Source organism: Schistocerca serialis, chromosome 8 (genome assembly GCF_023864345.2).
Source record: "Schistocerca serialis cubense isolate TAMUIC-IGC-003099 chromosome 8, iqSchSeri2.2, whole genome shotgun sequence".
In the NCBI taxonomy this organism is placed as follows: domain Eukaryota; kingdom Metazoa; phylum Arthropoda; class Insecta; order Orthoptera; family Acrididae; genus Schistocerca; species Schistocerca serialis.
The window spans coordinates 161,090,136-161,115,818 of NC_064645.1; the positions used below are offsets into that span (position 1 = coordinate 161,090,136).

A 25,683-nucleotide genomic window follows, 5' to 3' on the forward strand; every position below is an offset into this window, starting at 1 on the left:
TTCCATGGCCTCCACGCTCTCCTGACCTCAACCCTCTTGACTCTCATTTATGGGGGCATTTGAAAGCTCTTGTCTACGCAACCCCGGTACCAAATGTTGAAAGTCTTCGTGCTCGTATTGTGGACGGCTGTGATACAATACGCCATTCTCCAGGGCTGCATCAGCGCATCAGGGACTTCATGCGACGGAGGGTGGATGCATGTATCCTCGCTAACGGAGGACATTTTGAACATTTCCCGTAACAAAGTGTTTGAAGTCACGCTGGTACGTTCTGTTGCTGTGTTTTTCCATTCAATGGTTAATGTGATTTGAAGAGAAGTAATAAAATGAGCTCTAACATGGAAAGTAAGCGTTTCCGGACACATGTCCACATAACATATTTTCTTTATTAGTGTGTGAGGAATGTTTCCTGAAAGTTTGGCCGTACCTTTTTGTAACACCTTGTATATAGGCATCTCTCTCTCCACATCCGCCACTGCTAGCGGCTCACCTCCAACTGCCCAACGCTACACGCTGTTCACATCCAACTGCCCAACACTACACAAGCGAATATTCCAACAATGAGTCCAACCAGCCACAGACTGCACGCAGCGCAGTCAGCGGTTTTCATACAGAGCACTACGTGGCGCTACCAACATAAAAACCTAAACAGCCTACTTACAAGTTGAATAATAATTAATTCAGATAATAACGTGTTTTGTTTCATGGATTCTGACACTGCATCCTATTGATAAATGTTAATAAGAATGTCTTGTAGCTCATCATAGCTCACATAATGCTTCCCACAAAGTGCATCCTACATTGCGCCAAGAGGATGGAAAGTGCGAGATCCGGGCCGTAGGGTGCATAAGGAAGAACAGTTCAATGGTGTTTTATGAGCTCCTTTAGGGTGTGGCATTGCGTTTGACTGCAACCCGTCTATCATCTCGAATGAATTTCCACACTTTCCAACATTACAGTAATTAGAGCTGTGTGCGGTCGGCCGGGACGCTGGATGTCGGACATGTTTACTCGACCTTGTTGCAATGATGGAAGACGCCTCGCCCAACAATCCTCCCGGGTTGTGTTCTCTGCCAGATCTCCGTAGATATTCTGCAAGAGCCTACGGATATCTGTGATGCAATGATTTTCCGACGAAAACCACTTTATTTTGTGGTGCGAAGTTAAATTTTTGTTTAATGAAAGTTTCTTCTTCTTCCAGTTTGGGTAACGGATGGATAACTGTAGCTTTCGTTGCTTGTAACAATGCAGGAAGAGCAGGTTTGGAATCCTTTGAAACTAGGGAAATCCTAGCTTACCGTACTATACCTGTTTCTGAGGTTATTATTGCTAGTGAGGGTTCCTACATTTTACCGCGCGGTAGTTTGTCTTTGTCTTGTCGTAGACGTTGTAAGATAAATTCCGATTGTAGTATTCACTTATGGGTGAAGGCTAGTGGTTCTGCTTCTTTGGAAGATTGTCGTATTGTGGGTGATTGTACTTTATACAATCATTGAAAGCAGTTCTCAAATCGGCCCTTTTAAGGGCCACAAATACTACACATTGATCTTGCCAAAAGCCGAGAAGCGATTCTTCTTGGTGTTTTAGCTCCCTGGGGCACTCTGGGATGCTCTCTGGGGCACCCTGGGATGCTCTGTGGGCTGCTCAATAGATGTCGAGCACAGTCTCTGATTTGTTGTCTTGGTTTTGGCGCGCGATTCAAATTACGTTTCAACAACACGCTACCTAGTATTACTAGGAGCGTGTTGCTGGAAAACTCACTTCCGGTGCGATTGCGCAAGCTGATAAGAGTCCACATCCGCTGCGTGCTCCAGGACTGATGCTATAAATAGCACACTGTTCTGTCTAGCGCATTCACTCGGTTTGAGTGAATAGCCACTGAGGCACTGCTTCTTACAATGATGCGTAAACCTTTCTCTGCTTGGAACACACCTCCGCTACAAACACCAGTTTGAAAGCTACGTATGGCGCTGCCACCTATTAGAATTCATGGAACTATAGGAGCTGAAGCGGGAATGTTTCACGATGTTATAACATCTCAAAATGGACTTACAAATTTCTCTACAAAATCATGGTTTATGAATACTGCATTGGACACTGATAATTATTAGTTTTATTACTTCTTGCAACCATGAGCTGCAATTCTATCAAAATCAAAGTAAGTTTGTAATTGATCTAGTATCAGTGAACTCCATAATATCTTTGACGGACGATAAGATGCTACTACCGAATATTGTTCTCTTCCCTTATCTTGAGCCAAGCATGTAAGCATCTGATTTCATTCACTAGTGTAATTTCATCAGTTGATTAATAATTACTTCAGATAGTAACCTTATTTCAAGGAGTTTGGCACTGTATCCTATAGATAAATGTTAACAGGACTCCCCTTGCAGCTGGGCAGAATTTGGTACCATTACCTCGACTACTCGTACATTCTGTCAGATCGAATCTTCTTCTTCTAATGGTAAATCTACTTTTGTGCAGCAGATTGTAATCAAATATTTTATAAGTCAATGTTCACCTTCAGCGCGGCAGTTTAAATTACCCGCGCGTAGTCAATAATTGACGTACTGCCGACGATGTATTTTACGCCAGGGCGGGAAGAGGTAGATAAAAATTAAACAGAGTTTTCTTTCTAACTTTCAGTGAAAAGTATCAGTTAAGGATTTATTTCAAATTTTAGCAGTTCTGCGTCTTACTGAAGCCCCCACTCTCCTATTTACGCATAGCTCAATGCACGTAGGTAACTTTATGTAATTATGTACGTACTAAAACTTGGTCCAATTTTTCATGCTCTGCGAATACTACTCGTACATGGCAACAGCTTCATGTTGGCCTTACTGAACACCAAGAAAATAAAAAAAACTATATCCCTTTCAGGATCTTAAGAGATATTGCCCAAATATAGTGTTAAGCAATCAAGGCTACTTAGTCTTAGCTATTAAAAGTGTATTTTTTCAGTGATTTACTTTATTCCATTTGAACAGTTTACCTAATCTAGTAAGGAATGGTGTAGCACAAATATACCTTAATATGTAAATATTCTTTGTAGACTAGATATTTTTATTATGTGTATAATAGAACTCTCTTTAGTTTTAAGATTTTTTGGTAACAGTACACGAAGGATCAGGGAAACCATGGCCCTCACTGGACGCTGCATTTAGTAATTTAAGAATAAGTCATAGATTTGACTGTAACTTAAACTACCTACGCCGTAGAAATCAATGTTCCATGAAAAGTAGGAAATAATAGATTGTAGTGTATGCTTGGACTTGAGTCTTGGGTATTCAGTAGAGGATACACACTTGAGAGGCTTAGATAAAGAGCGCTATAATATTACAGAGATGCAGTTGTAGATATCTTGTAATATATATATATATATATATATATATATATATATATATATATATATATATATATATGACAAGGTGATTTTTTTCTTTCGTTCTGAAATTAATGTGAGGTCCATGAAGAGATGTGTCTTGTTCAAAAGAACTTCTCCAAAATGCTGTGTGCAGAGGTCTGCAGTTATTTCCCATAATTGAAACTGATAGAAGAGCAGCAATACGGGCACGGTCCATGCTTAGCACAATTTTGATAAGAAGAATTACTTTATGTCGCAGTTTCTTGGCCCGTGGTAGTCAGTTTATGTTTATAAGTAAACACCTGAGAGTAAAAGGGTCACAAGCGAATGCGTGTACACTCTAAGGGATATCAAGATGAAGTTATTCTTGTCTTTCGCCAGCGAAGACCATGATTAATAACTCATAAATTAAATGTTAACCTGGCGTAAAATATACCGATTAAAGTGATGAGTTTGATGATTATTAATGTCCTCTGTGAAACAAATGCAACAGAGAAAAATGAATAACAACTGATCGCCGTGTACAGCGCGAAATTGTATGTAAATGCTGTAAATATTGTTAATATGTAGAATTTTGCTTACTGCTTGGCCACATATATATATAGACAGTGTACTAGAAAGATACCAAACAGTAAACGATCTGGACCACTTTATGAGGGTGAGTGAAGCGGGACACTGTAAACGCGCTAAACAGACAGTAATAGGTGAGTAGTGAACACGCCCTGTTAGTACGACAAGGGATAAAATTATTACTGTGGATGTGAGAATTCCGTCCTGATATACCAGCGAATGTGTTATTTACAGTGGTGATTATGGTGAGCTACACTTCTGACGCGGCCTGTGATGGATGTGTGCAGACGGTGGCGAAGCGCAGTGAGGTTAAAGTGATTATCGGCAAATTGTTTTCGGAGAGCGCCAGCAACAATAACTCAAATTTCCCGGCCAGCCCTTGGGAGGCCGAATAACAACGTACCACATAACCTGATCTATGTACGTGTCCTCATGAGCATGCATGTTAACATGAAACGAACTATTCGTAACGCATAATTACAGGGTGACATTTATTGAACTATATGAAAAAAAAACATAAATTAGTTACAAATTGCGGCTGCACACACTTTATTCGACATGTAAACGTTACTACAGATATTGGGATTTCGCTCATGGCATGTTCGATATGGCTGCCATCATTGGCGAGTAGCGAAATTCTGCGCGACTCGTTGAAGTGACGGAAGATCGATGCTGTCGATGACCTCCTGAAAGGCTGTTTTCAGCTCAGCAATGGTTTTGGAGCTATTGCTGTACACCTTGTCTTTAATATAGCCACAGAAAAAGGAGTCACATGTGCTCAGATCCGGAGAATATGGCGGCCAATCGAGACCCATGCCAGTGGCCTCTGGGTACCCCAGAGCCAGAATGCGGTCCCCAAAGTGTTCCTCCAGAACTTCAAACACCCTCCCGCTTCGATAGGGTCGACCTCGGTCTTGCATGAACCACATCTTGTCGAAATCAGGGTCACTTTGGGTAAAAGGGATGAAATCATCTTCCAAAACCTTCACGTACCGTTCGGTAGTCACCGAGCCATCAAGCAATATCGCACCAATTATCCCATGACTGAACATTGTACACCAAACATTCACCCGTTGAGGACGAAGAAACCTCCCGATTGCGAAATGTGCATTTAAGTCCCCCACATGCGCCAACAAATTTTGCTTGTTGACGAACCCATCCAACTGAAAGTGGGCTTCGTCGCTAAACCAAATCATGCATGCGCATAATAATTCCCATCATGCCCCGCGGCCAACCGTGCAGTTTGAACGTCCTAAAGCAGACCGTTCCGAAGTTATGACTATTTAATTTCATTTAGTACAGTAAGTGTCACGCTGCATATGTGTGACGCAATTTAAAATACAGATGACTAAAATCTTCACTCTAGCATAGACAGTGCCAGGAATTACATAAATTAATGATGTCATGTGCAATGTCTACGTGACTTGGTGTGATAGCACATGTTCTTTTTCAGGCAATAATATGTTGTAAAAATGCAGTATATTTATGAAAGCCCTTGTGTAACCTTATATGTACTCCACGGCTGATGGCGAATGGTTACGGCAACTAGTCATAATCCGGCTAAATCTACTGAGACGAGATAAATTATCGGCAGTTCCAACAGCACACAGCTCTAATAGACCAACCACCTGCTCCATCCATTTACCTGAGAAACCTTCCGTCAAATTCAACACATTTCATAAATGTAAACTTAATCTGTTAAAACTAATTATCACTGTATATACTTCAACAGAACATGTTAGAGGATCATTAAAATCACACAGATCTTAGCGGAAACCTTCTGAACACTTCACTGAAACATAAATTTGATCTGTTTGCTGAGCGAAAATTGTAAACATCTGTGTTAAATGTGGTCTTACATAACCATGTTATTAAAGCAAATTACTTAATGTTGAATTTCAGAAAGTTCTAATCAACACAGACCAATGAAGTAAATTAACATGACTTTGTTTTTAGCAAGGTAAACTGATGAATGTGTAACGAATGAAATTATTACTATCATAACTGGAAGAAACGTCATCGCCCTGTAAAAAAATCTGTAAATCTACATATCTTTGTCGGTAAAAGTCCAAACTGTAAAATAATCCTGCAGTGTATAAGCATAGTTATTGTGTAAAACCAGGTCAAAATTCTCTGATATCTGTATGTTGTCTTTATTATAAATGCGCTAACTTGCCCTGTGTAATCTAATAATTGGTGACGCATTGTTGCGACTCAGAGATATCTTTTTTTTTTTGTCTCATATTGACTGATATATTAATTTTTTGATAATTTTATTTTCGTAATTTAGGATCGAACACTATTGTGGTACATGTACTTCGCTTTTGTAGAAGCTAAATAATTTCTTCCTGCTTCACATGTTACAGCCATAGTGTCAAACAGAAGTTATTTTCGCAGCACTTTTTATACACCTGCTACAGAGTACTAGCACGAGATGTCAGACGCTTCCAGAGCTGATAAACATACCCCATGAACGTTTTAAAACCACTACGTTGATGGCAGGTATGCTTCAGAAAGTCCAAATAAGAAACATTAATTTTATGGTGTCCCATAGACAAACTACATTGGTTATAAGCAAATTCCCAAAACGTCGTTAAACAACATGTTTTTGCCCCAGATGCTACATTTCACAACAAACAGAAATTACAGCTGGTGCCACAGTGTACTAGCAGTTGTCAGGAGCTTACAGAAGTGGTGCAGCTTACTCCCATGAACGTCATAAATAAATTCAGTCACTGGTAAGTATACTTCCCAGTCCGTGAAAGGGTACATTAATAGCAGATAACTAGTGTTGTTGTTATAGAAAAGCTTTCTCTGTCCATTGTGACTGAACTTGCGTCAAAACGGCGATATTTCGCTGTTGAAGAAATGGTACTTGTTACGGCTAATGTGGCTGTAAATAAAAAGGTGAAAGGAGCAGCTCCTTCAGTGAAATTGCTTTTCTGAAATCAAATAGTATAAATCAAGACATCGTGAGGAAAGGAAATAGTTAATTTACAAGTAATTTGTGGAAGTTCTTTAATTGTTGTGCAGATTATTTCTGTATACGGTGCTGATATTACTCAAGGTATAGAAACATCATACAAGCCACTTCTGCTTCTAGTGGTGATTACTGCGGTGGTGCAGAGGAGCATGTCTGGAACGATGTGCAGCCAATTTACGCGAGTGGGATCGCGCGTTGATGCGATCCGATCCGCCTTCCTCTGTTGAAGTAGATCTAGGCTGGAGAGCAGGAGAAGAAATAACTGTTTGATTACGTTGTTTCAATCAAATTTGGTACCAACATCATATTTCACGATTAACATCACACTATTGCTAATGTACCGCACAAATTGTGGATAATAAACCACCTTGAATTCATGCTACTACGATATGTTTGTGACAATGTGCGATTGGTGCTTTTACCAGCGGGGGGGGGGGGGGGGGGGGGGGGGGGGCGGGGATATGTCTTACGGGGTTAGTATAATTATATATGTTACTAGCTTCGACCGTGGCGTTACCCATGGTTTATAAATTGACGTTAATGCCGAAACTCACTATTCACGCGTATGCACTATCAGAAAAGCCATCCCCTGTTGTATCTTTAAAAGTACATTATAGGTGAAGCTTATTTACAAAATCATCTACATACAGGCATACGAGGAGAATTCAAAAACTAAAGGCACATTTGTGAAAAGCTGTACTTATTCTGATGACAGAAAACTGAAACATGCGTTATTTTTCTACGTAACCTACCTGGACTTCAATGGCAGTTTTCCCGACGTTTTACAAGTTTTTTTATTTCATCAGAAAATACGTTTATCGGTTGCATCTGTAACCAATTTTGCACCGCAGCAATGATGTCTTCATCACTTTCAAATCTTCTTCCCTGTAGTGCTTCCGTTAAGGGTCCAAACATGTGAAAATCGAATGGAGCCAGGTCTGGACTGTTTGCTGGGTGTTCCAGCACCTCGAATCTCAACTCCTTTATTGCGCCGGCTGTCCGTTTGGCAGAATGTGGGTGAGCATTATCTTGCTGCAGGATGATACCTCTTCACAGTTTTCCACGACGTTTGGATCTGATTGCAGGTTTTAGTTTCGTTCGCAACACATCACATTCCTCATACAATACAGACCTGGCTGTAAACCTCGTTTACGCTGGGGCGACGTCTTGCAACATTGTGGCATGCTATGGAAATGTGGCGTACATTGTCCTGCCATTTAGTTCTAAATGTTTTGAAATGATTAACTACTGCATAACTCTTTTCAAAATTAATAAGCAAACATATTAATAGTAATCATTCAGTGTTCGCCTCCAGAAATTTAAATTATATGTAAAGTCTTACTCCAGTGCGTGGGAAATAAACATCCCAGGTTGGGATGTATAAACTAAAACCAGAGCAGGGGATGGTCTGATGCAGAGTGGGGGAAATCCCCCCCATCCCCCCCCCCCCCCTGCAAATCGCACACTGGTTTGCGACGTCGACAGAGAGTACGTTGTCAGATTTGACAGTTGCTGTGCATACCTGTCACAGGGTCTAGTCACATTAATGTGACCACCGCCTATGTTCGACGCCAACGTGCCGTTACCACTCACAGATGGCAGGTGGCAGCACGAGTGGGGGTATATAAAGCATGTCGGAGGGACGCGGAATACAGTGCAGTCGTTGTCATAATGCGGAAACGGATCGATTTATCAGACGTCCAAAAGGGCATACTCATTGGCTTTCTGACTAAGAGCGGAAGCGTATCAGAAATGGCTAAGTTTGCAAACTGTTCACGTGCCTTATGCCTTGATTAAAGTTCACCTTGCATGGGAAAACTGCACTATCCAAATGACGCGCCGAGGCAACTGTGGTACACCACAGGACGTAGATGACAGGATTGGAGATATGTATGGGCGAACAGGCGTGCAAACTGTTGAGCAACTGACCGTCCAGATGAACCATTGGGTTAATAGCAGTGTCTTCTCCATGACTATCCAGTGAACGTTGCTGCGTATTTGCCTTCCCATTGGGCACCTTGTTCATGCACCCATGCTGACAGCTGTTCATAGGCGACGAAGGCTAGAACTTGCGCGGCAATACCACAGCTGGACGTCACACTGAGAGGCGACAGGTGGCGTTTTAAGACGAATCACGTTTTATGCTCCATCAGATAGGAGCCGCGGTGCGGCTCGCGTTGGTGCTGTTTGTAGGTTTCCGCCCTCTGTTGGAGGCCAGACGGTATCGTTTAGTTGGCATGGTTGCTGTTGTTTGTCTTCTTCTCCTCTTGACTGGCGCCACTCGTTTCGCAAGCGTTGCCTGTCCACTAGTGGCAGCAGCGAAGGTTAACGATATGTAGTAACTGTTGCCCTATCTTTGGGGCGACGTCGTTGTTTTTCCGGGTCGTGTGAGTGTGCCAGTTCGGTTAGGGACTCAGGAGGATCCAGGTCCGCGCAGTGCGAGAACACACCGGGACCGCTGGTGGCACGCATGGACTGCCGGATGGAAGGCCTGTGGTCACGAGGGTGCACGACCTCGTCGTAAAGGGGATCAGCAAGCTTTAAGATGAGTGCATTTCAATCCAAGTAGAGCGGAGTCTGTCACCCGTGTGGGCCCCGTAGTACGTATTTGATGTTGTGACAGATTATCATCGCGCCGTCATGTGCAGTTTAGTGGATCTGCATACCGCTTAGTACTTGAACACCCAACTGTGTTAAAACCACTCGGCTCAGTGATTAGACGGTGTGGTTGCACATCTGTGAATTAATGAAGCAGGGAAGAGATTTGTTTCATTCTGCCAACCATCGTCAGAGTTGCCACAGTGAGTTCATTGTGTATTTGTGTACCTACTAAATTTGATGTCACTCTTTTGGTTCAAGACAACACGTTAAATAAGAGTAACTTGTTACACATGAATAACGTTTACTGCTCCCCCAAAAAAGTTAAGAAACTGGCAAGAACTATTCTTCGTTCATGTCAAGGCACATTAATAATATAGTAGTCCTAATTAAGGACAAAATATTGAATGGTCCAAACCATAAATTAAGACACAGTGCACCGAGAGATAGCTGAAATACTAAAAATCGTGAGAAATGACGAGACCAGCCTAGACAGGGGGAGCTGGAATTGCTTTTAAGGAAACAAAATACGATTCTCTTACCAAATGTTTGGTATACATGTTGTCGTGTCCCGTCGACATTATTATGGATTAGCCGGCCGTTATGACCGAGTGGTTCTAGGCGCTTCAGTCCGGAACTGCGCTGCTGATATGGTCGCAGGTGCGAATCCTGCCTCGAGGATGGCTGTGTGTGATGTCCTTAGGTTAATTTAAGTAGTTCTAAGTCTAGGGGACTGATGACATCAGATGTTAAGTCCCATAGTGCTTAGAGCCACTTCAACCGTTTGAATTACCGATTAGCACGCGGAAACTGATTCCTTACCATACTGTATTGTGTTGCGCGATCAATGGCCGGTACCGATGTACCTAGCAGGCACATTTGTGCATAATGGCGGCAACTCAATCGTGGACGATGGTCGTGAACTTGCACTTAATAAGAACTGGCTTCGACTGGCTTGTCGTGAGAGCCTCCTGTCACTTCCGTGTCCCAAGACCCAACGACAGTGTCTGCCTCCGCCGACAGGAAGAGGATCTCCGTGACCATCTAACAGCTCGTTAGACACCCTGAAGGCGGTGTCGGCGCCCTCACAGTTGGGACACCTGAAATAGCGGGTCCTCCCCAAAAACGACGGAGAGGTCTGTGTTCCTCCGCCGCCGATGATACAGAATTGGTGAACACCAGAATGTAACAGTTCGTTGTGTCACTGTGGTGAAAACTGCTGCTCAAATTGTTGCTGTAGATGCAGTACGATGTCCCAGAGCCATACGCCGAACATTCTATCAGCAGTCGTTTACAGTGGCTACATTCCTGCCAAGTCTTTCTGCAGTGTAACTGAAGCACATCTCGTAGCACTGTTGCATGGCCTCATTAAAATTCGGTGAGGTGTTAACAAGGGTGTCTTTGTCGCCTGAAGGGCATTCCTAACTAACATCAATTCGCCACGTCCAATCTCAAAGGTAACCAACTCTCACGACCACTCAAGCGTGTATTTAAAGCAAACCTGATTTGCATCGTCATAGTGGCACTACTGTTGTGCAACTGGTGAGAAGTTTCAACAGACGTCATCTTTCAAATGTAGAAACTCGCCTACAACCTTTAGTTCGTGTCGCGCAACTCGTTCTTGGTGTTGCGATTCTTTTTTCCGCCAGTGTATTATCGTTTGGTGTTTGAACTGCACAGTTCAGACACTGTGCTCTAAGGTCAAGTGCTAATATTGGGAAGAGCACATCTATTTTGACCGATTGTTTCTTTGTGAATGGAACTTGTATTGACTGATTTGATTCAGTGTGAAACAATTAAGTAAATTTTGTGTAATAATTATTATACGTTATTATGCTGTTCAAGAACTTTACCTGTGACGAAACTTTTTTTTAACTTAAATTTTTATCTCATTCGTCAGTTTGGCTGCGAGTTTGAATTTTATATTATAAGGGGTTTGTAACATATATTACAAAACGTTGTGCATGTAATCTACCCAGTCCTACCACTCTCGTGCTGCTCCACAACAAAGATTTGTTACGTCTTTGTTGATCCATTATGGAATGTGGGACAACGGCTGGCGTGTATTTCTTGATGCAATCATTTATCAACAGCCTGCCCACTAAGAGCTATTGCATAACGATTTGATTCACGGATCCAGTTATATGGCTCCTTCCGTGTATAGTGATTTTGCGACTATGACGTGTGGGGCCTCAAGATGGCATCAATGTAATGCCGAAACTGGTAGCACATAAGAAGTTCATAAAAAGCCGGCCGGTGTGGCCGTGCGATTCTAGGCGCTTCAGCCTGGAACCGCGTGACCACTACGGTCGCAGGTTCGAATGCTGCCTCGGGCATGGATGTGTGCGATGTCCTTAGGTTAGTTAGGTTTAAGTAGTTCTAAGTTCTACGGGACTGATGACCACTGATGTTAAGTCCCATAGTGCTCAGAGCCATTTGAACCATTTGAACCAACTTCTACAATACATGCGGCTATTGATAAATTATTGCATCATGAAAGATTTACTTCGTCCGTTTCTTAATCTTACCTGGTACAGCAGGCATCGGTCGTCGCACCCAGCTTTCCTATATTCAGCAACTATGGGACCTGTCCAAGAAAAACAAAACGTTTTACAAGATATTTGGCTGAGGCCAGTTATATGGTACGTAGGTAAGAATACTAAAAGTAATTTCAGACGTAAAGTATAATTAATCCAACAAAAGCAAGTATGGCAGTGAGAAGTGGCTAAAATATTCCGTCCAGCTATCTAGTGCCGAGTGCCCCACATGTACAAATATTAAAATACAAAATTGTTTCTATTAATTCCTACTGCAAACAATACTACCCACGAGGGCATCAAAAGCTGCCTACCATCGCAGTCTAAATGACAGAACGCAGTGAAACATCGGACACTGAAATGACAGTGAGTGTTCATTACATGTTGATACTTCATCATGGAGAGTGGTTTTAAAGTTTCATGACCACATTAAATGACTGGAATACATGTGTAGATATGTGTTGTTGCGCTTATTTTATTTTCATTAAATTTTTCCTGTCGATAGCCGAAGTTCTTAAATATTCCTTTCGTACGAGTCAATACTTTCCTCTTTTGCAAAATATGTATCTCATCAATTTATAAGAATACTTTTAAGGGCATTTTTTGCGTTTCAGTAATTGTGAATGTGTTCTTTAATTAATAGTATTCCAAGTGTGCAGACTTACATAACCATCAATCAAAAATAGAATATAAACTTAAAATAAAGTAAACATTTATACTTTTTCATTCTAAGAATGGTAAATCAAAAGCACTTTTAAAGCCTAACACTAAATTTTTGATACTTTTGTAAGAATCAACAAATTCAGATGCCCTTAATGATAGATGCATGAGTGATCAAGAAGTGAAAAGATTATGGCCATCAAAAATCGTGAAACTTTTAGAACGCTATTATTCTCAATTGACTAAGAACATTTCGCTCATCAGGTGTTCAGATAAATGTAAGAGTAATATACAAACCACACGTAAGGGGGTCTTGTTGAGAATTAGCCTGTTTTGCCAGCTCTAGGCACTCATCAGAACATGTCACTTCTGCAGAGCTGGCACCTGCAAAAAGATACAATGTTATAGTGTAAATGTGAGTTATATATGTATTCTATATGTTATTCATCTTACACGACAGAGCCACGCGGGGTAGCCGCGCGGTGTAGGGCGCCTTGCCACGGTTCGCGCGACTCCCCCAGTCGGAGCTTCGACTGCTCCCTCGGTCATGAGTGTGTCTTCTGCCCTGAGCGTAAGTCAGTTTAAGTTAGATTAATTAGCGTGTAAGCCTAGGGACAGATGACCTCAGCAGTTTGGTCCCATAAGAACTTACGACAAATTTCCAGATTTACACCACACAAAAAAAAGACTTGGTTTGTTGGAAAGACCTAAAGGATAGTACAGTTCTTACTGTCAGATTGAAAAGGTTCACGATGCGACAACTCAGTGATATGCCTGTACTTACCATTATCATTTGACCTTCCAGCTAAGTGAGTATAGTTCCATCAGCTGCAAAAAGTTAGCGCATTAACATCGTATCTATAGAAATTACATTCACTCGCGTGTAATACGAGTACATCGTTGTAAATGTACACACTTTGTACACAACAAGAAGATTATTCAGTTTCACCAACACGAGCGTTCTTCCATTACACCCCACACACCTCACTGCATACCGTCACATTCTTATAGATGTAAATACGCTAGAGAAGAGAAGCAGTGTGTGACATATCGGTAAAACTTGAGCTCCAGACTTCTCACTGGACGCCGCAACATCCATGGTCTATTCCTCCCAGCGCTCAGAGCTCAAATTGCGTCACACAACTTGTAGGAACGTTAATCATGTTAACCGTCTCTCCCTAAAATAAAGTCCCCAATAACCGAGTGGTGCTAAATAATCTGTGAATCAACAATGGAGGCAAAATTCAGAAACTTGTTGATAAGCTCAGTTTGCTCAACAACAACATATGCCTACACGAACAGCGCAAAATGCAGAATTACGTGAAACGTTGAACAACAGGTATGTAAAGTCAAACACGGTCACGGAACACTACGAAGTATTCAGAAACCTGTTGAAACTGGGAAGGGCAACACGTCTGCAATGCCGAAATGAGGCATGCTCATTCGACTGTATTCAACGATACGAGATCGAAGTTCTGTAGCTCGGGTTCTAACAACCCTACCACAACAAAGGTCATAAATTAATTGTGATTGTAGTGTTGCTCACGCTGCTAAATACTGCATTTTCGGGCAACAACAAAGTTATATTATGTGGCAGGTGTCATTAGAGCACAGTTAATAAAGTCATTTCTTGAAATAATGGATAAACAAGGCACTCATCTTTTCGTGTTTCACACGCTGGTCTCGTTGTGAACTAATGGCTCAATCGTCGAAATTCTAGGTAGTGATGGTTCCAAGCTCGAATGCAAGGAGGCCTAGGTGTTATTCTGCGATATTCAAAAGTTTTATAGATGTGTTTCATAAACCATTCTTGAAGATTAAACTTTTGCAAAGTTATGACAATGGTGATGTAAAAAAGTAATCAGCACTCCGAATTTAAGTTACACTTCTTTTTTATTACTTTTGTTGCAATATCACGTAACTCGTTCCAAAACATCACTTCACAATATAAAACATACTCGAAAATATCTTCCTCGCTGTTAAAGTTCACATTTCGTAAACTGACTACAATTTGCGTCTTTTTAACATGACGACCAAAGCTTGACTCTCCAATAAACGCTTACGCCCCCAGAAATCAGAGTTACAAGTACGTCAATGATCATAGTGACAAAAGAAAGAATAGACATAAGAATGATATCATTGCAATATACACATATCGATGTATCGAAGTACCTCTACATTAATGAAATCAAATCTGAATGTTGTCACAGAAATATGTTAACTATTTTACAGAAACACAGTAGAATATTGCTGGTATCGAAAGGTTGAGGTGAGCCTCGTCACGGGAAGCAGCCGCCTGTGCCTTCCGCCAATTCTCTAAGCTAGTCTGCCTTTCGTTGTTTATGGCAAAATATCTTCGTAGCCAGCGGTTCATATGTGCAAAGATGACGAACGCAAGGAGCCAATTAAGGCCTGTATTGTGGGTGATCAAACACTTCAGAACTAAAGTGCTTTGGGGGCGTCTTCATTGCCCCTGCAGAATGCGTCTGAAAATTGTCTTGAAGAAAGAAACGCATGACATTTATATTATGTGGGCTGCATATCTTCAGACGAAATCTCTCACCAGACGCACATACTTGGCGGGAGGCATTTCTACGTGATCACTTTGCGCTCTGAACTGAAAAGGGTTACGTGAAGCGATCGACAGTGACACTAGACTTTCACGGGCGGAAATGTCATGTCCCTTATAATTTCCGGGCTGTTATGCCGTGGTCGGTTGATGAATTTTGTGTCAATTCCCAACGTTTCGTCCCTGTCTGCGGGAGACATCTTCAATGGGGTCTGTAGCTCGATGGAAGGTCCAACACACCCGCTGGCTCGCTACTGACTGCCGCTAAATTCCGAGTCCGCGCGCTCCCGCGCCGCGGCGTGACGTCACGTGTTTTGAAAACGTCAGTGCAATTGGCCGCTGTCCGTTGCCGTCGATCGCCGTTGCCATCACCCAGTAGTGGACGGGTGGTACACATCTTTAACACCGGCATCCATGTACCGTTTAATTTTAGGCCCTCCTCCTTACGATTGAAAACGTGTGGAAGAGCACAAGGGCAATTGTAGAAGAGGAGAAACGGAACAATCAGTTGTTGAGGAGCATGCTTTCCAGCCAGGGAACCACCATATTCGTTTCGAGGACACGCACGTACTAGCGGCCACAAGCGGATATTATGGAAGGCTCTACAGGGAGGCAATCTAGATCGCTAAACACCCTGCAGTTAAGAACGACGTTCAGACGCAAATGTGGCGAGTGATTGCCAGTCTACATTTTATATCCTCTCTACTTCGACCATCATCAGTTATTTTGCTCCCCAAATAGCAAAACTCCTTTACTAATTTAAGTGCCTCATTTCCTAATCTAATTCCCTCAGCATCACCCAACTTAATTCGACTACATTGCATTATCCTCGTTTTGCTTTTGTTGATGTTAATCTTATACCCTCCTTTCAAGACACTGTCCATTCCGTTCAATTGCTCTTCCAAGTCCTTTGCTGTCTCTGACAGAATTACAATGTCATCGGCGAACCTCAAAGTTTTTATTTCTTCTTCATGGATTTTAATACCTACTCCGAACTTTTCCTTTGTTTCCTTTATTGCTTGCTCAATATACAGATTGAATAACATCGGGGACAGGCTACAACCCTGTCTCACTCCCTTTCCAACCACTGCTTCCCTTTCATACCCCTCGACTCGTATGACTGCCATCTGCTTTCTGTACAAATTGTAAATAGCCTTTCGCTCCCTGTATTTTACTCCTGCCACCTTCAGAATTTGAAAGAGAGTATTCCAATCAACATTGTCAAAAGCTTTCTCTAAGTCTACAAATGCTAGAAACGTAGGTTTGCCTTTCCTTAATCTTTCTTCTAAGATACGTCGTAGGGTCAGTATTGCCTCACGTGTTCCAACATTTCTACGGAATCCAAACTGATCTTCCCCGAGGTCGGCTTCTATCAGTTTTTCCATTCGTCTGGAAAGAATTCGCGTTAGTATTTAGCAGCTGTGACTTATTAAACTGATAGTTCGGTAATTTTCACATCTTTCAACACCCGCTTTCTTTGGGATTGGAATTGTTATATTCTTCTTGAAGTCTGAGGGTATTTCGCCTCATTAACCACCCTAGATATGTAATTACGCAAGAAAGTATCGCTGAATTGTTTCTAAACGCTTATCAAAGGACGGCCACAGTGACGAAGGCAACAAAGGCGTTCAAGATATGTGGCATTTAGCCAATCGATCGTCAGATATTCACCGAGGAAGATTTCCTGCCTTCGACTGTTACAGACCAAAGTGACAAATTTAATGATGGATCCACAGTTGAAACTGGATCTCTCCAGAGACAAAGTTCAGAGACAGCTACAAATGAACCATAACCAGGACCAAGTACCTACGTTTCCCCAAAAGACATACTTCCTTAGCCAAGAAGAAAAGATTGCCATAAAAGACAGAAGAAAGGAAAGAAGTCAGAAATAGTATCTGGGACCCCATTCAAGAAGCAACTGGAATCCCAATCAACAAAACAAGAAATAAAGAAACCGAAGAGGAAACTGTTTGATTCTGATCAAGCAAACAAAAAGAAAGTAAAACAAAACTTAAATACGTCTAGCGAAAATTCATAAACTTTTCACTGTCCAGGCTGTACTGAAATATACAATAATCCACCAACAGAGGAATGGATTCAATGTCTCAAGTGCGAGGAGTGGTGGCATGAATCCTGCTCTTGTCATAAAGGTTCTGGACACTTCACTTGTGATCTCTGTTAAAAATATTTTCGTCCGACGGGAATATTTTTGCATGTTTTTGATGACAGGCCCAGATTTGTGCATTACGTCAAAAATTGTATGAACAGTAACTGTTATATGTTGAGAAACAAGGTATATTACGTTTATGTACGCTATAAATTAAATAAAAGACGAAGAACTAAATGACACATATGTTTTTCTCATTTGATAATAATGCGCAAATTTACCCCACTAGAAACGCACTCTTACCCCACGGTCGGGTAAGACTGCGCACTTGCATTACTTTTTTTACTAAGTGCGAATTACAGTTTAAATTGTTTCTATGACTTTCGGACTCTGTCATATAAGAGGCAAAATTCAGATGAAATGCCAGTAAAAATATAATTGTAATTTGTGACGTTTCCTTCAGTATATCGCTATTTAAACCTCAAGTGCGCAATCTTGCCCCACTTTACTATCGCCTAGTTATTTTAAGGATAGACGTCATTTTCACCTCCTTCTCACCGAACACAGCTATAGATGAAATGAACTACAGTAAAATACTGAGATTGTTCTTTAAAACCCTTCAAGAAATCGTCCGTCAGGTTTTCTCCATAAGAACTAAGTCCTCAGCCTTCGGACTGGCTTCAAGTGGCGAGCCACGAGTTCCTCTCCTTTGCCAACCTCGTCATCTAAGAATAGCACTTGCAACTTACGTCCTCAGTTATTTGTTGCACTTAATTCCAGATGGTTCCCTGTCTTACAATGCTGAAGTAACTGACTAATAATCTCTTTTTCCCGCCTGCTTTCCTAAGTAATGATGTGTGTGTTATCTTCGTTTGGCATAACTTTAAAGTGATCCTTCTCTCATTCTCCTTTTAGTCGCCTCCTTACTTTACGATTAATAAAATTTGCCCTACGGTGCCACAGACAGAATTTTTCTTTTATCCCAAATGAGGAAAGGGCAAAACGCGTGTCACAATAATGTTTGTTCCGACAGAGAGCAAAAACCGAGGAACAGACAACTCTAGAGATGAAATCACGCAGAGTAGCCGCAAAAAGGGTTGCTGCATGTTAAGCGTGAATGTAAATTAATGTAATGGAGAAAAAATTTAACTGAAGTGTTTATCATCATACAGTTGATTCCCACTTCATCACTCAATCGATATTTAGTTAAGGATAATTTATCATTCTTGAATTTTTTCCTCACATTTAAAGAACAAGGATGTGTGTACAATTCTAGTGTAAAGGGAGGTGGGTTCACCTCACACAAGACGTTACTACGTGCTGTTGGAACTGCTCGCTTACCGACACAGGCGGCGATCACGACGACAGCGATGAGTGCCTTCTGCATGGCGACTGATAGTCACAAGTCAGCAACGAGCGTCGCCAACGTTACCCTTTATGTACGAGTACGCGCCCACTGTTTCGGAATGCAAATTTAAGCGGAAAAGAAATATCAGCTGTAGCGATAACACCTGCAACCTGCATTTCCATCAAGTTTCTTATTGCTTGCTTCTTATTATCAGTAGCACGTTTAAATGAGAGTTAATAACTGTCCAACGAGGAAAAGGAAGCAAAATTCTTTGACGTTATCATAAGCGTGTAGCGTGGACACGCACATAAGCCTGATAACGAATGCGGTGTACAAATTATAGTTTCAGACAGTTTTTTTCTAAACGTTAAGTTTTTACCTGCACGAGTACTGCGATACGGGCTGACAAACGTGCCTTGGACACTATCCACGTAACTCGTAAGTAGTTACTGGGAAGGAGTGCAAGGTCACAAAAGGGCAAAGATGTTGATGGCATTCGACGCCCCATATACTCTGATCAGCCAGAATATTATGACCACCGACCTGCTATTGACGTAAACCCGTCCACGCGATAGCAGCGTCATCTTTCAAGGAATGACTCCTAGTCAGACACGCGCACGTTGCATGTAGTATCAGTAAGCATGCTGCCCGTGTGTAGAATGGGGAAGGCGCGCGATGTATCTTGAGTCTGACTGAACGCAGATTGTGCTGGCCTAGAGACTAAGCACGAGCATTTCGGAAACTGCCGACTTGTCGTGTGTCCGAGCAGTGCTGTGGGGAGTATCTAGAACACGTGGCAAAATCAAGGTGAAACGTCGTCCAGACGTCGTGGGGTCGGGTGACCACCCCTCATTACAGATGTCGGACACCATAGGCTGGGTAGACTGTTAGAACACGAAGCGAAATTTGGCGCAACTTACCGGGTGATCAAAAAGTCAGTATAAATTTGAAAACTTAATAAACCACGAAATAATGTAGATAGAGAGGTAAAAATTGACACACGTGCTTGGAATGAATTGGGGTTTTATTAGAAACAAAAAAAAAAAACAAAGTTCACAAAATGTCCGACAGATGGCGCTGGACAGCAAAACGTCAGTGACTGCGCATGACAATCGTGTATAAAAGGAGCTGTAATGAGAGAGAGAATCAGATGCACCAGCAGTCGCAGCATGTTGACGTTACCTGAAAAGGCGATTTAGTGAAACTGTATTATCAGAATGGGGAATGTGCTAGTTCAGCGTTACGATCGCCATAGGAAGGGGATTCGAACGGGTAAAGGTCCGTTGACAAATGCAGCTGTGGCGAGAATGATTTCAAAGTTCGAAGCCACGGGTTGTTTAGACGATAGACCCCGTAGTGGCCGACCGAGCGCAAGGCGTAATGCTGCTAAGACAGTTCAGGAAGAAATGGAGACTGTAGCGGGTTCGTCTATGCACGGGGAAGTCAGCGCTCGTGCAGTAGCACGTCGCACCGGCATTCCATACACTACTGTTTGGTTCGCACTTAGGCGTACCCTCCGATGCTATCCGTACAAAATCCATAGGCAGCATGAACTGTTACCTGACGATTTAGTGAAGCGGAGGGCATTTGCGGTGTCTGCGTTTCAAAAGATGGCGGAAGATGACGATTGGTTGAGTAACGGGTTGTGGACCGACGAAGCTCATTTCACGCTCCGAGGGTCTGTCAACGCCCACAAATGCAGAATTTGGCCTACCGAAAATCCTAGAACTGTCGTGGAAACTCCACTGCACGACGAGAAAGTCACGGTATGGATTGCATTTACCACATCTACCGTTATCGGGCCTTTTTTCTTCGAGGAAATGAGTGATTCTGGTTTTGTAACTGCTACCGTAACGGATGAGAGGTACGCTGATATTTTACAGAATCGCATCATCCCCAGCCTGGCTGATAAACACCTGCTGGAACGTACTATGTTTATGCAGGATGGCGCTCCACCCATACTGCTAGACGCGCGAAAGATCTCTTGCGCGCGTCGTTTGGTGATGATCGTGTGCTCAGCAGCCACTTTCGTCATGCTTGGCCTCCCAAGTCCCCAGACTCAGTCCGTGCGATTATTGGCTTTGGGGTTACCTGAAGTCGCAAGTGTATCGTGATCGACCGACATCTCTAGGGATGCTAAAAGACAACAGCCGACGCCAATGCCTCACCATAACTCCGGACATGCTTTACAGTGCTGTTCACAACATTATTCCTCGACTACAGCTATTGTTGAGGAATGATGGTGGACCTATTGAGCATTTCCTGTAAAGAACATCATCTTTGCTTTTTCTTACTTTGTTATGATAATTATTGCTATTCGGATCAGATGAAGCACCATCTGTCGGACACTTTTTGAACTTTCGTATTTTTTTGTTCTAATAAAACCCCATGTCATTCCAAGCATGGGTGTCAATTTGTACCTCTCTATCTACATTATTCCGTGATTTATCCAGTTTTCAAATTTATACTGACTTTTTGATCACCCGGTACATCAGACTTTAATGCTTGGCAGAGTACAAGTGTGCCTGAACACACAATACACCGAACACTTCTAACGATATTCCTGCGCAGCCGATGACCTACGCATGTGCCAATGTTAGCACCACGACATCGGCAACTGCGACTTAAATGGACACGTGACCATCGGCGCTGGACGTTGTCGCAGTGGCAGAGAACAGCATGGTCTGATGAGTCCCGGTACCTTCTTCGTCGTGCCGATGGGAAGGTGCCAGTCTGTCCTCTTCCAGGGGAACAGCTCGTTGACACCTGTACTGCGCGACGGACACAAGTTGATGGCGACTCCGTGACAGCCAAGGAATGTCGTACACCGGTTGCAGATCACGTATACCCCTTGAAACGCCCACTAAATCACGCAGGGCTAACAGGTAATTACGATTTTGGAATGGGCCAAGGGCGTTGCGGTCGGATTCATTTCACAATTGTAATTTATTATCTTTTAGTTCACAAATACACTTCTGAAACAATTAAATGTGCTTCGCGGCTGAAGGCTTCCAAACAGATGCTTTAGAATAAGTTCAATTTTGAAAAAACATGACACACAGTTAAATTTACGAATTAGATAAATCATATACATATATGAGATCAGCATGCAGAGCGGCTGATGACCGCCGGATTAAATCTTCAAAATTCCAAATATACTATGACGATTACTGAAGGCAGAAGGCCACAATGTTTTAAGATGCTAACAGGGCTGATGGTCCGCAAGGTGCACAGAAAGAGATAAACAAGCGCAATAAGATGGCTGAAGGCCGCAAAGTTAAATTCTGCAAATTGAAGAAATACGAAACTTCCTTACAGATTAAAACTGTGTGCCGGACCGAGACTCGAACTCGGGACCTTTGCCTTTCGAGGGCAAGTGCTCTACCAACTGAGCTACCCAAGCACGACTCACACCCCGTCTTCACAGCTTTACTTCTGGCAGTACTTCGTCTCCTACCTTCCAAACTTTACAGAAGATTCCCAGGATGGATGAACTATATATATATATATATATGGAAGGGTCATTTGAAAAGTCCGTGCAAAAATAAAAACTACTTACGTGTTTGGGGTAAACCTTTTTTATTTTTCGACATAGTCTCCTTTCAGACTTATACACTTCGTCCAACGCTGTTCTAATTTGTTGATCTCTTCCGAATAATGGGAAATGTCCAAGTCTGTAATATAGCTATTAGTTGCTGCAATTGCCTCTTTGTTTGAATAAAATCTTTGTCCTGCCAGCCACTTCTTGAAATTGGGGAACAAATAGCAGTCCGAGCGAGTCGTCTGGAGAATAGAGGGGATGTGAAACGAGTTAGAATACTATTTCCAATAATTTTGCGACCACCACTGCTGAGGTGTGTGCTCCTTCATTGTCGTGATGGAAAAGGACTTTTTTGCGGTCCAATCGCTGGCATTATTCTTGCAGCTCGGTTTTCAAACAGTCCACTAACGATAAATAATGTGCACCTGTAATAGTTCCCTTTTCCAGAGAGTCGATGAGGATTATACCTTGCGAATTCCAAAAGACAGTCGCCATAAACTTTCCGGCCGAAGGAATGGTCTTCGCGTTTCTGCTGCAGATTCTCCCTTTGTAACCCATTGTTTAGATTGTTGTTTGGTCTCAGGAGTATAATAATGTATCTATGTTGCATCCACAGTGACGAAACGACGGTTCAGTCCTGCGGATTCTAACTGAACAGCTGCAAACCATCCTTGCATCACTTCACACGATTCCGTTTTTGGTCAAGCGTGAGCAATCGCGGAACCCATCTTGCGGATAGCTTTCTCATGTCCAAATGTTTATGCAAAATATTATGTACCCGTTCATTCGAAATGCCCACAGCAGTAGCAATCTCACGCACTTTAACTCTTCTGTCATCCATCACCATATCATGGATTTTATCAATGATTTCTGGAGTCGTAACCTACACAGGGCGTCCAGAACGTTCAGCATCACTTGTGCCCATATGGCAACTCCGAAAATTTTGAAACCACTTATAAACTGTTCTAATCGAAGGTGCAGAGTCACCGTAATATTTATCAAGCTTCTCTTTAGTCTCCTGAGGCTTTTTGCCTTTCATAAAGTAATGTTGACTCACCACACGAAATTCTTTTTCGTCCGTTTTTTGACAATCACTCGACTTCCTGGATTCACACGAATGCCGAACACAAAGAAATAGACCTATATGGCTGAAACTTGGTGTGCGTTCTTTCCAAAGATGTTAATAACTGAACATGACCTCGATACGCGCCGGTGGTGCCATCTCTCGGACTTTGCACGGACTTTTCAAACGCCCTGTACGCGAGCCTCAGTGCGCTAGTCCTACCCACACTTGGCCAATTTTGCTAAATACAGTAGTGTCTGGAGGGAGCTACTAGCATTGCGTCGTAACACAATGACTGTCCCCGAATGACAGATCACTAAAAATAACTCTGTGCATCTGTACGCAAGATGTGCCAACAGAGTAAATTCAGAAAAATTTTCAGCATATAGATTGTCAGACAATTGTCAGTTTTTACAAGATCATTTACTTCCAGTGGAGACATGAACATTCTTACAGGTACTTCCACTCTTCAACCACTTATACGTCCGTGGAGTGAGGCTATCTCCTAGGATAACACGTGGTTGCTGTTCTGAACACAGTCATACCGTCGTGCAAAACTTCACCCACACCACGAGAGATTCGCTGGCACGCAGGTCGATACACGATATCCTGCACAGAAATTCAGTCCTTACCGCTATTTTCTCTATTCTGATTATGATTTTCCACCTCTTGCGCTCGGTATATGTAGAGAAAAAAGTGTATCTCAGGGCAGCCAGAGCTGGACTGCAACTTGCCCGGAAATAGACCGAAGATCTATAGCTGCACTCTGTGACAGAAGAGCAGCGTCCACGTTGTTCCCGCATCTGCACTTACAGTAAACAATAACGTTATTAAAAATAAAGTTTCGTCTGATAACTTACCGTTAAGACGCTTCAGTCTGAAAGGTTTCGAAATACTATGTAATAAAGGTTATTATCTCAGGTTATGATATAATTTAGGTGTCCATGAATTCATTGTCAGAGAACACTATCAGGATAAATAATAACAGCATGCTTATTAATAGAACCTATGGGACACATATTTTAATCTTTAAACAAATCAAATTAATAAATGTTTTGATCAGGATGAAATAAAGATCGACTTTTGCAGTCATGAAGTCACAACATAAATTTGGCACTTGTTGCATATTGAATATGGATGGAAAGGCTGCATAGGAAATTTGCGTTTGTAGGCGATATCTTAGCATGGCCATTACTGTGGATATATAATGGATGTGCGTCCTTCGTCAGTCGGATATTGTCCTCCATCTCAATTGTCCTACTCGGTGACGGGACGTAAAACATCCATTCCCCTATAATCAATCCCAGTCTTGCGTCTACCTTTCTTAACACTCGTTTAAGTGTTTGTCGGAGTTGTGAGTTATCCTTAATGTTACTAGTCTTGTTATTGCGCTTAACCGTCTTTTTGTGCGTGCTTGCCTATGCAGCTTACTTGCTTGTTCGGTGCTCAACCACTAGTTTGGCACTATTCTTGTCTATAGTTCTCCTCTATTGCATCCTGTGGTTGAGTGTGTGTGAGATTTTCGTCATGTGATTCCTAACAATAACCCTAATTTCTAATTGTCGACAAAATGCTAGTGCATGCAACAGGTGACGCGACACGTACACAAAACCAACTCAATCAGTAAGTGGTGCGTAACTGCCAGCATTATTCACGCCTACTTTCATATTCCTACATCTACACAGGTACTCCGCAAGCCACTGTAAGGTGTATGGCGGAGGGTACGCTGTACCGGTACTTGTCATTCCCCTCCTGTTCCACTCGCAAATAGAGCGAGGGGGAAACGACTGTCTGTACGTCTCCGTAAGAGCCCTAATTTCTCGTATCCTATCTTCGTGGTCCTTACGCGCGGTGTATGTTGGCGGCAGTAGACTCGTTCAGCAGTCAGCTTCAAATGGCGGTTCTCTAAATTTTCTCAATAGTATTTCGCGAAAAAAACGCCGTCTTCCCTCCAGGGATTTCCATATGAGTCCGCGAAGCACCTCTGTAACATTTACGTTTTGTTCGAGGCTACCAGTAACAAATCCAGCAGCCATCCTGTGTATTGCTTCGACATCTTCCTTTAATCCGACCTGGTACGGATCCCAAACACTCGAGCGGTACTCAAGACTCGGTCGCACCAGCGTCGTATATCTGGTCTCCTTTACAGGTGAACCACTCTTTCCTAAAATTCTCCCAAAAACCGAAACCGACCTTTTGCCTTCCCCACAACAGTTTTCACATGTTCTTTTCACATCACCAAAAACAGGGAATGGCTAGCTGATTTGGCATTATTTAATAAAGTAATAAAAGGGTTCTTACCCTTTTATAATCATGCGTTTAAGCTTGGTAATAATCATTTTG

The 25,683-nt window shown here is 42.3% G+C and overlaps 1 protein-coding gene and 1 non-coding gene across 3 annotated transcripts in view; both read right to left on the reverse strand.

The window, feature by feature from the left end:
- Positions 1-6,935: 6,935 nt before the first annotated feature.
- Positions 6,936-25,683, reverse strand: part of LOC126416553 (uncharacterized) — a 78,455-nt gene continuing 59,707 nt past the window's right edge. The window contains exons 1-4 of one of the 2 annotated variants that reach the window (XM_050084299.1): positions 18,730-18,864; positions 13,010-13,096; positions 12,044-12,102; positions 6,936-7,156 (exon numbers count right to left, since the gene is read on the reverse strand). In XM_050084299.1, coding sequence (XP_049940256.1) covers positions 7,034-7,156; positions 12,044-12,102; positions 13,010-13,096; positions 18,730-18,775 — 315 coding nt within the window. In that variant the 5' untranslated portion in view covers positions 18,776-18,864 and the 3' untranslated portion in view covers positions 6,936-7,033. Of the gene's footprint in view, positions 7,157-12,043; positions 12,103-13,009; positions 13,097-18,729; positions 18,865-25,683 lie in introns of those variants that run through there. The other variant, XM_050084298.1, reaches the window with a different exon arrangement.
- Trnas-cga (transfer RNA serine (anticodon CGA)) lies at positions 22,066-22,140 on the reverse strand. Its single transcript has one exon. It is a non-coding gene; the product is annotated as a tRNA-Ser (tRNA).